The sequence below is a fragment of the Ambystoma mexicanum genome, chromosome 10 (genome assembly GCF_040938575.1).
Source record: "Ambystoma mexicanum isolate Mex_15411 chromosome 10, UKY_AmexF1_1, whole genome shotgun sequence".
Classification (NCBI taxonomy): domain Eukaryota; kingdom Metazoa; phylum Chordata; class Amphibia; order Caudata; family Ambystomatidae; genus Ambystoma; species Ambystoma mexicanum.
The window spans coordinates 58,937,362-58,948,472 of record NC_090932.1 but is presented as its reverse complement, the minus strand read 5'-3'; the positions used below and the strand labels follow the sequence as shown (position 1 = coordinate 58,948,472).

The window sequence follows — 11,111 nt, the reverse complement described above, 5'->3', positions numbered from 1 at the left end:
TTACCACCAAGTCAACAGAAATCCAACAAGGGTTTATAGTTCCAAAGAGTCAAGCATTTGGGGGCACGTGGGCGACTGGTACATTGCCTAGATTTAGCTGCCCAGTAAAGATCTCTACATCAAACCCAGACATGTGCCAATATTGTGCAACAAAGGAAAAAGAGGAATTTGCTTGGACACTTAATACCTTCAAAGGGAGATCCCTAAAGCAATAGTCTGTTACAAGAGCAGTACAACAAAGGGCTGCACTCCCATTTTACTCTACGTTTTACCCAAACAGTAAACCTGCTAACAGCGTTATATTAATCTATTACACTATTAAAAGCATTCCCCTAAAAATAGAACACGCAGATTGTCTAAACAGAAGTAGGTTTAGCCATTACAAAATACTATTAAGTGCACATTGCAAAACAGACCCAATAATATATATATAAATATATGCTAAATGAAGATCTGTACCGGAAATAATCTTCCCTTCTGCATGTAGAAAAACTCGCCCTGAAGTCTGTACAAGTGCACACCTTAATCCCATACACAAGGACTCCCAAAAAGGCAGACAAAAGACCTCGGGGAACCTTGCCTTGTACTTCAATTGAAAAGTACCATGGAACTTCTCTTCCATCTAGTATGTAGCGGTAAGATAGCAAATCCACAAAGGGAGGCTGTGCACAGATCTGTAAAATTCACACGCACAGTCATACAGACAAAACTTAGAGAATTCTAAACTTGCAGATTGTTTTACCCAATCACAAGATTTGACATTAACGCACACACACAAAAATCATTAACGCACTGTCAGGCCCTTGTTATACACCCCACCAAAAGAAGTTCCATTCAATATCCAGTCAAGTAGTAAGTAGGACCAATGCATTGGTCAGCATCTGTTTCATTGAAAGTTTTAGACTGATTTACAAGTTCTTACTGCTAAAACTGTAGTCTGTGTGGGGGTGGAAGATGAACAAAAAGTATTCCAATAGCCACTATTCCTATAATTTGATCCACAGTTGAACAAAAGAATTCTGTATTTGGATTAGATCCCCAAATTATACGAGGATGAAAAAAACAAGCAGCTTGGAGTGGAGCTAAACACTCCAAAGCTGGTGGGCAAGGATGAACCTGCACTCCCTTGATCATATTTGGAAAGAAGATTATGATGCTGCTCCGTACATCTGTAACATGGGTGTAACCAAATAAATGAGTCTGGCAAAAATAGTGGAGCCTATTAAAGTCTGTGGTTGGGCAGGGGTTCTGCTGTTAAAGATGTATTTTAACTCCGCAGGCGTGGTAGACGAAGGTGTAGGGTGTCCTTTAGTGAGCCAAGGGAAATACGTTACCAAGCGGTTTGCTTCGCATATTTAGAACTCATTGTCAATATCCCAAATATCACCCGCCAAAGCATTAGCAAGTCCCTGAACAGTCCATGTGGCTAACGCCAGCTGGTTCTTAAAGAGGTCCTGGTCAAATAAGCTTCTGTTGGTCTTCAGTAGAGCCAAGTGATCCAGCATTGCCGTCAGCGTGTGAGTGCCAGAACCGTAGACAATGTGACGGAAAGGAAAGTCTTTCGGAGAGACATAAGGGGAGAGGAAATGGTGTTCCACCTGAAAAGAAAGTGTACAAATATTACTGTCTGAAATAAGTTTATGAGCAATTCCGTTATAAAATAAAACCATCCCCCCCCCCCCCCGTCCCAAATCACAGAACCCACATGTAAACGTTGCATCTGAGCACTCCATAGCTGGCAATCTAGTGGAATTTAGGTTTTGCTGGGTTGGGGAGGAGAAAGCGCACACCAACACATCGACAACTGTAAACGTGAAATCCACATAACGGCAACTACAATATTTTGCAGGTGAGCTGCCCAATCTATGCAAAATCCATGACTTGCTTTTTCTCCCAAATTGAACTTTCATGTTTTTGTATACAAAAACACCATGGTAGAATCTTCCATCTAATCAAGAAGCAGCCCCCAACACGCCCATCCTAGTCTCCTTTGCCGACCTATAAAAGGTGATAGTAACCCTATGAAGAATGTAAATGCCTAGGTCCAACAACATCTGCTATAAACCAGACATTTCCTTACATATACGCAGCATTCCTCAAAACTTGGGTATAGGGGATGCAAAATAACATTCACTCATTAGGCTGCACTTATTGCAGAAGGGGCAACCATTCAATCTTTTGGTTAACCGGTGACTCATTTCATCAGCTGTGTCAATTCCTCCATCTCATACATGTCGCAATGTCAGTGAAACATTTTTCCCGCTACCTGGTGTGGGTCACTCCCAAACAGACTACTCTAGACACTCGTAAGAGGTCATGAATCATACCAGTAGTCTTGAGACATTCCTCTATATGGGTAACCCAAACACCAGCGAATCAGACCGATTCTCCCTGTCCAGCTCTCATCCAGGAAGGCAATTCTCAACAGTGGCAAACTTGGTGCTCCACCAAATGTACCAATTAATCCCAACGTCAAATAGTCGCCATCCATGAACATTAAAATTTTTTAATGCCTCTTGTACTGCAATGCCAGCAATGTCCTCCAAGCCCCATTACAGTAGGTGTGAAGGGTTCTCTGCAATTTGACTGTCCAAGTACTGTCCCTACAATACTCTATCGATATAACCTCTATCAAAGCCCTAACCAATTCCTTATACAGACCAGGTAGAAAAAGTGTCGAGCAGTTTTTCAAAAGGGCTCAAATCTCTAGTGAGCTGGTGCTCCGATACATCTTCCAGGGCACTTTATTTTGCGAATACATGAAAACGGATAGTGACCCTATGTTCAGTACAAACTCCAGTTGGGGTAATGTTCTGGAGCAGCCCATTTCCCCCACAATTGCCCTCTTCTCTTCAGTCCTGCCATGAACAGCAATGGGTCAGATATGATCCTTCTGCATGGTGTTCAATGGAGAAGGGAACTACCACAGCTCACATAATATCCTCAAAACGGGGTGAACACAAATCTTTGGCATTTTATTGGTTGGCACCTATATCCATCCATAATGGGTAAAAGGGTTTTCCTTCTGGACCTTGCAAAGAAGGCCCATTTTCAACTCCACCTCCTCAGAGGTATCCTTCCTTTCCTCAATTTTTACCAGAAGCTCAATATCTCTAGAGCTGATACTCTCTAGGCTTGACTACTGCAACAGCCTCTTGCTTAATGTTCCCTCTTCCCATATCCACCCCCTTCAGCTTATCCAGACTAGGGCTGCAAGACTTATCCTTGGCCTCAAGCCCAGGGACCATATCTCTCCAGCCCTAACATTTTTCCACTAGCTGCCGGTTGCTGCAAGGATCAAACTCAAATCCCTCTGCATCATCCACAAGCGGTCTGGGGCCCGGGACCACGATATCTGCAACTTGCTCTCACAAAATACTCTCCCTCCAGATCTTTACGTTCCTCCAACTCTGTGTCAAGTGCTTCTCTAAACAGCGAGCTGGTGGCCGATCCCTTTCCTCTGATGGCTCCCTCCTTGGGAACAGCCTCACCCCTTCCTGCCAGTCTTGAGCCAGATCTCCTCAAATTTCGGAAGCTCCTCAAGACCTTTCCTTTCACCTCCTCCTTCCCCCCACTCCATCCCGTGCTAAATCCCACAGTTTCTGTGATTGGTGACCAGGGCCCATGTGTTCTTCTGGGTCCTGGACTCCCACCCGCCTGTCGCCTTCAGCCTCCACCCACTCCCAGCACTTGCCTTTGGGCATCCACTGTGGGGTAGAATAAAGCCCCTGAATGCCAGAAATAAATAGGTCAGGCCCGGCCCGTATTTAAGAGTGAAGCTGACTGGTGCCATCCATTGGAAAATGCAGGCCAGTCCAAAATATTGTTCCGATTTAAGGACAAGTGACATGAACAGAAAGGGGCCTCTTTCAACTTCACCAAAATGAACAGGCGCTCGAGGGAAGTAAAATGTGTCTGGAAACTTAACAGTGCTGGATGTGCCCAAGGCATGGCAAAAGGCATATGTGGATGAAAATGCTGTTTTCCTAAATGCATGGAAAGCTACACTTTCTACTTATAGAAACAGATTGCAGTGTGCACATAATCGTCAATACAGCACAATATTGTGATCCAGAAATCTAAAGTGAAGCCAAGCTCTGCATTTGTCATGAATAAAAACGTGTACTTTTATATTTTTACATTTGTCATTTTAATGTCAAAGTTACTCACCATAGTGACCAACGTACTTCTAGTCCATAATCCCCTTTCATCCATACTGTATGGCCATTCCTTGCTAGGAACAGGAGACAACCTTTTTCACCAGAAAGAAATCTTCCCCTTTAAATTTTAATGGCGCGCGGCCCTGGGAGCATGCGCTCCCCTGACTCCGCCCACCGGCACCACTCCTCAGTCCCCTCTGACGCGGCGACGATATTACCATTGCCTAATGACGCCCGTTTTATTAAAGGGGAGGATGATGGGACGTATGGAGGAAAGAGGACTATGGACTAGGACTATGTTAGCCACTATGGCGAGTAACAATTACTCCTACGTGCCATCCCTTTTCCTCCATACTATATGGACAATTACAACTGAATGCAGCCCGAGGGTGTCAAGGTGATCCTCCTAAGAAAACAAGTTCCTTAAAACTGCCTGACCAAATGCTGCGTCCGACCTGGAGCTGGCATCCAAGCAGTAGTGCTGGCAGAAGGCCGAAGGTGTAGGCCAAGTAGCCTCCTTACTGATGACCTGCCAACAAACATGCCTCTGGAAAGTCACAGCCGTGGCCTTGGCCCCCGTGCGAATTTGAAAAAAGTGGTTTATGCTGCCCCTCAGATGACAGCAACCATCCATCTTGCTACGGAGGCTTTGGAAGCTCAATAGCCTTGCCTTGACCCACCAAAGGTGATGAAGAGGGCCTCCGACTTGCGGAAGCTCTTGGATCTGTCCAGATCGAATTTTAGGGTACACCTGACATCCAGACAGTGCAGGACCCTCTGTGCATCGTCTTTGGGGTCAGCAAATAAAGTAGGTAGCACTATCTCCTCATTGAGGTGAAACGAGAAGACTACCATAGGTAGAAATGCTGGATGTGTTCCTTATGAAAGGTAGTATAGGGCTCTGAAGCCACCAGTGCCTGTATTTCACTGATCCTGCGTGTCGAAGTGAGGCCCACCAAGAGGGCCGTCTTAATGGTGACCAGCCTGATGTCCGCAGACGCCATTAGCTCGAATGGTTTATGCGCCAAGGTGCCCAAAACTACATTTAGGGCCCACAGTGGGTGTGGCTTGATAGTTGGGTAAAGCCTGGTGAGGCCCACCAAATGCCTCTTTACTACTATCGGGTTGAAGGATGAAAAAATCTCCAAGTTCCTATAGGCTCTGATGGCCGCCAGATAGGTGCAGCATGTGTCTACTTGCACCCCAGAGTGCAAGGTGTGCCGAAAAGTATAGCACGTCGTCCAACGTGCAAGTCAAAGGATCGATTTCCTTCGATTCTGCCCAGTGACTAAACCAAGTCCACTTTCTCTTGTACTGGCTCCTAGTAGCTTAGCTTCTAGCCCCCTGTATGATGTCTAGGTTAGCCTGGGACAGACAGATGCTTTAGTGTGACCTGTTCAGGAACCATGCTGCGATGGCTAACCTTGAGGGGTAGGGAGGAGGGGTGGGGGCGGGGTAAGAGTTGAATGTCTGTGCCTCCCTACTGTGAGAGTAGGTGAGCTGGATCCAGCGGAATGCGTACTGGGGCCTGTTCTGACAGGCTGGGGAGTTCTGAGAAACATGGCCTCGTAGGCCACCACAGAGCTATCAGGATGACAGAGGCGCGGAGTCTCCATGATCTTGCAGATTACCCTGTGGACAAGGCGAGTGGGAGGGAAGGCATACGTGTTCATGTTCCATTTTATCTGCATTGCATCTCCCAGAGAGCCCCAGCCCTGTCCCTGCCAGGACGCAAACTGGGGGCACCTCCTGTTGGCTCAGGTGGCAAAGTGTCTACCTGCGGGTGACCCCATCTGCTGAAGATCCCCTGAAGGACCTGATCGTTCAACTACCATTCGTAGCTGTCTGCTCCCAGTCTGCTGAGCCTTTCCACCTCCAGGTTGGATTCCCCCAGGAGGTGTATTGCCCTCAAGTGCATGTTTTGCAGGGCCCACTCCCACATGCGGATTGCCAAAGCGCATAGGGAAGGAGAACTGGTGCCACCCTGCTTGTTGATGCAATACATGCTGGTGGAATTGTCAGTCTGCATAAGGATCATCCTGCCACTGATCATTGGAAGGAAGGCTTTGAGGGCCAGCCAGATCAACTTGCGCTCTCGCCAATTGATACAGGCCTCCTATTCCTGCAGAGACCAAACTCCATGGACGCTTTGGCTGTCCAGGGTGGCTCCACAGCCCTCCAAGGAAGAGTCAGTGGTGATGGTAACCTGTGGTGCTGGTGCCTGAAGGGTCTGCCTATCCTCAAGTTGCAGGCCATGCTCCATCAGACAAGGGCCTGGTGGAGATGGGGAGGAATGCCGACTAGTTCTGCCTAGGAACCCCGCTCCAGACTCCATGATGCTGCCAAGTGCAGCTGTAAGCATCTCATTTTGAGCCTAGTGTATGGCACACCCAGGAGACATGCTGCCATGATACCCAAGAGATGCTGCTACCATTATGCTGAGGTTGCCGCTCTGCTGAGAAAATGACCCGTGGCCCTCGATGGTCGTGATCTTGTCCTCAGAGGGGGAAAAACTCCTCGGAGCTCATGTCCAAGATGAGGCCCAGGAACGTTAGATTATGCGTAGGCTCCCAGCAGTGACTTGAGATTGATGGTAAATCCCAACTCGTGAGGAGTATTCATGAGGACGGAGGAGGTTTGAACGACTGCCTCTGGAGATCTCGCCCTGACGAGCCAGTTGTTTAGGTATGAATAGACATGGTGCCCCTGGGCCCCAAGAAGGGCTGCCACTGCATTCATAAGTCTGGTAAAAACCCTGGGGGCTGAATTGAGGCGAAAGGGTACAACCTTGTACTGGAAAAGAAAGCCCACGATCCTGAACCCGAGAAAGGACCACTGAGGCTGCCAAATCGGGACGTGTAGGTATGCGTCCAAGATTCAGGGAGCACATCCAGTCTCCCTTGCATAGTGTCTCCGCAATAAGCACTGGGGTAACCATCTTGAACTTTTGAAGAGGGAGGGAAAGGTTCAAGTTAGAAAGGTCCAACAACTCTCAGGCCAGCCTGGTTCTTCTAGTGTATGGTGAAAATCCTTGTGTAGAAGCCCAATCCTCTCTGGGAGGCTGGGACTTCCCACTGCCTGGCTCTCGATGAGCGACCAGACCTCTGCGAACAGAGCTGCTGTCCCAATCTGTGGAAGAGGAGGGAGGAACCGGTAGGCGGTACCCAGTGGAGACTACAGCTAGGATCCATGGGTCTGAAAAATGTTGACGTGCGAGAGGCAAGCCTGCCCCCCCCCCCACCAGACACATGGACCCGGGGGGACGGGTCATGCCTTTTTACCCTCTGAGGCTGCTGAGGAGGGGGATTGGAAAGAACCCTGCCCCATAAACCCCCCCCCTTTGTTGTTTCCTCCGATGTGGATTCGGGGAACGGTCAGGTTGTCTGGACCCAAGTTCTTGGAAGCCTCGGAACCCTCCAGACACCTGTCCCTTGTCGGAGCGTGGACTGGGTGTACGCCTTGGGCGTGGTCTTCTTAAGAATAAAGACTTAGCGGTCTGTGAGCTGTTCTTATCTAATTCTTCATCCGCGGAGGAGTGGAAGAGGGCACTACTCTCGAATGAAAGATCCAATATGCATTCCTGGACGTCTGGGTTGAACTTAGTAGCCCGGACAGAGGTATCGATATGGGCCACTGAGGACTCCATGTCGTCGGAGAGCTGAGGGAGACATGTGCACCAAGACAAGAACAGTGTGACTGTATCCATTACAGTCCACTCCAGACCCGACCTAAGCAGCAGAGCGGCTGCATAGAGCCATGCAAAGTCCTTTACTGCTCCCACTATGGTCCGCCCTCGCTACACCGCATACATCTGAGCGTTACCCGCACCGGAATAATAACAGTAAGCCAGTTTTCACTAAAGGTCCACCTTGGACCGACAAACAGTGGAGCGCTGGGAGCGTAGCGCATAGCAATATTCACATCTCTCACTGCCTCCACTGTGGTCCGCCCTCATTCAAGGAGCATGGAAGGAGCAGAGAGCGTAACACTGTGTGCAGCTTACAGTGTGGTCCGCCTGAGGGGGCTCAGGGAGGAGCGAACAGTGAGCCTTGGCACATACCTAGTTGGCAAGGACCATAAGTGCCAGTCCAGCCCCAACGGAAACGGATGGGCGTGTGGACTGTAAGCGATGCACAAAAGAGTAACGCTGAAGCACTGCTCTGCACGGTGCACAGAGGTATGAAAAGATTAGGCCGATGAAGTAAGCTCTGGCCCCACTCGGTACAGAAGTCTCTCAGCTGCGGCCACATAATGTGTAAAGAGATAGAGGCCAGGACAGAGGCCCCCCTCAGTCATCCTGGGTAGCTGAGCACACCACATAGCTAAGAGAAGGCATTGCACACCTTGGGGAGGAACAGGGGGAACAGTATCGGACCCAGCCCCGGCATCGAGATCGTAAACAGTGCACCAGCATCCAGTAGCGGTACAACACTGCCAAGGGGACTCAAAGCGAAATAAGGGATGAACAAGAAGCCCCACGCAGCACACAGAAGAGCGATACAAGAGGCAGTGGGGGACACCTCGTAAAGATTGAGCAACACACTGGATAATAAGGCCTAAGGAACAGCGGAAGACAGAAACGGAGAGCCCCGTCTGGGTGGCCGACAATTACAAGAGTACAGGGCATGGTAACCAGCAGACAAAGAACGTATGCCAAAGGACGGCTGGTCAGACTAATTGGGGTGCTGCGGCAGGTCCTCAAAGAGATTGCAGACAGGATCTGCTAGAAGTCACAGGAGAGGGGACGTCTATAAGAACAGGCCGACAACTGACTAAGCTAAGGGCGCAAGGCCAATGTTCAAGGAACCATGTCATCCAAAGCCAAAGGGAAACAGTCCTCCAGTTTGTTAAACCAGCTCAAGCAGCGGACAACACGAAAGCAACCTCAGTGACCCAAGGGGCAGAAGCCCCCATGAGTGGAGAAAAGAACATCTTGGAAGCCATAGCAGCCTTCAAGTCCTCATGGAGTTCAAGATAGATGCGATCAGTATTTATGTAAACCTCCTAAAACAAGATGTGAGGGCGTTTGGCGGAACGCACAAGCACGTTGGAAAAGAAGGTTCAGATAAATAATAGCTGCACCGTGAATACAAAGGACGTTTGTGTTGCAACAGCAAATATGAAACCTGGAAAAACAGCTGAGGAAGCAGAAGGATGCACCAGAAGGAACAATGTGCAGATTATTGGCCTTTCGGAAGGAGAGGAGGGCGCAAACCCAACTGACTTTATCAAGAATATGCTGCAGGAAATCGGATCGGGAGACTGCACGCAGGGCTTCACTGTGGTGCGAGCGCACAGAGGTCTGGCACGATGGCAGCCACCTGGAGCTCAACCTTGGACGAGAATAGCCCCCATACTTAACTATAAGAACAGAGAAAATCCTTGAACATTTTTGCAAGGGCGGCACAATTAGAAGAGCGTCGGCTGACATCACGGCATATCCAGACTATACATTTCTGGTGCAAAAGCAGAAGATTAACTATACAGCAGTCAAGAGGAGGTTGCGGGACGCGAACATTAAATACATGTTACTGTACCCGGCCAAATTTAAAGTCCTACACAAAGGCTGGTCCATTCGAGACCCCAGAAGAGGCGAGCAAATGGATGGAAGAAGCAAACCTGACAAACAAGGTGGATGACCAGCTGAGAGGCAAGATGGACAAACAGGAGGGTAATGCCTAACCAATGGGGAATAATGCGAATACATATCCATAAGAAAATATTGTGCATGATCACAAGATAGTCGTAATTGGTTTAACAATGCAGGAACCACTGGTGCTGGGCCTCACAAAGACTGCAAGAGGAGGAATCAGCCTATACCCCATACTAGTTTATATTAGTTCGGATACTAGCAGTTAGGTATCCTTCTGCTGCACCCCTAACTTTGGTACTGGTACCTAGGCTAGGCGGAGACGCGGGAATGCCTGAGCACCTTATTATGAGCTGGGCAATTGTTGGGAAGGGGGCTGCGGGTGGCGGAGAGGGCTGGATGGGAGTTGGGATAGTTAGAGGGGAGTTGGCCTACAGATACGCACAAGGGTGGATTAGCGAAGACCACAGGTGGAGAATGAGAGCAGGAATTTCTGGATGGGATTGGGGAACTTAAAATAGCAACTGGAATGTCAGGGGCCTGAACAGCTACATCGAGAAACAGGGTAATGGTATATTTGAAACGGCAGAAGATGGATGTAGCACTCCTGCAAGAAACTCACCTTACTAAGGAAAAACAAGACACCTTGGCACGGAAGTGGGGTGGAATGACCTGGGGCTCAATGTATTCAGCTTATGCAAGGGGGGTCCTGATATGGGTAGCACAGACAGTCCCATTCAAGGTCCTTCCGACCTTCTTGGACAAAGATGGTAGTACTATGGGGAATGGTGGAAAATGGAGAAATGTGTTAAATACGTATGCTCCAAATCACGATACAGCAGCCTATTTCAAATCCCTATACACCAAAATCGGCTTGTACAGGGATAGCGGGGTGATATGGGGGGTGAGGGAGGGGAATTTTAACTGCACGCTGGAACCGGCAATGGATAGATCAGATGACAGATTCACTCATCCAGTCCCATTTAGCGAAAGCTTTAAAGGCGGTATTGCACACATTTCAGTTGGCAGATATCTGGAGGACGATGTGCCAGCATAGCAGGGTATACTCTCATACAGCTCCGAAGAACCTCTACACTAGGTTGGATTATATGTTTGTGAGGTGGAAGCTTTGGGAGAGCTCAAAAAGGTAGGCAGCCAATCCTGGCCGCGGGAATCAGGACAAGGTTGCTGTGTCACTAGCCATAGAAAAGGACCAGTTTGCATCAGAACTGGGCTTTTTGTGAATTATTACAGGAGAGCTGCTGCTGGACTCTTGCGAGGAACTAGCAGAGAGGCCCCAATCCTTGCATTGTAGACAGTGGCTGGGACACAGAAGTTAGCAGGGACCAAAACCAGAGGAG

General features: G+C 48.7%; 1 protein-coding gene across 3 annotated transcripts in view; it reads right to left on the bottom strand.

Moving 5' to 3' along the window:
* Positions 1–872: 872 nt before the first annotated feature.
* The window catches only part of TFRC (transferrin receptor), an 858,836-nt gene continuing 848,597 nt past the window's right edge, over positions 873–11,111 (bottom strand). For 2 of the 3 annotated variants that reach the window (XM_069617501.1, XM_069617500.1), the window contains exon 19: positions 1,213–1,598. In XM_069617501.1, coding sequence (XP_069473602.1) covers positions 1,356–1,598 — 243 coding nt within the window. In that variant the 3' untranslated portion in view covers positions 1,213–1,355. Of the gene's footprint in view, positions 1,599–11,111 lie in introns of all 3 variants that reach the window. The other variant, XM_069617499.1, reaches the window with a different exon arrangement.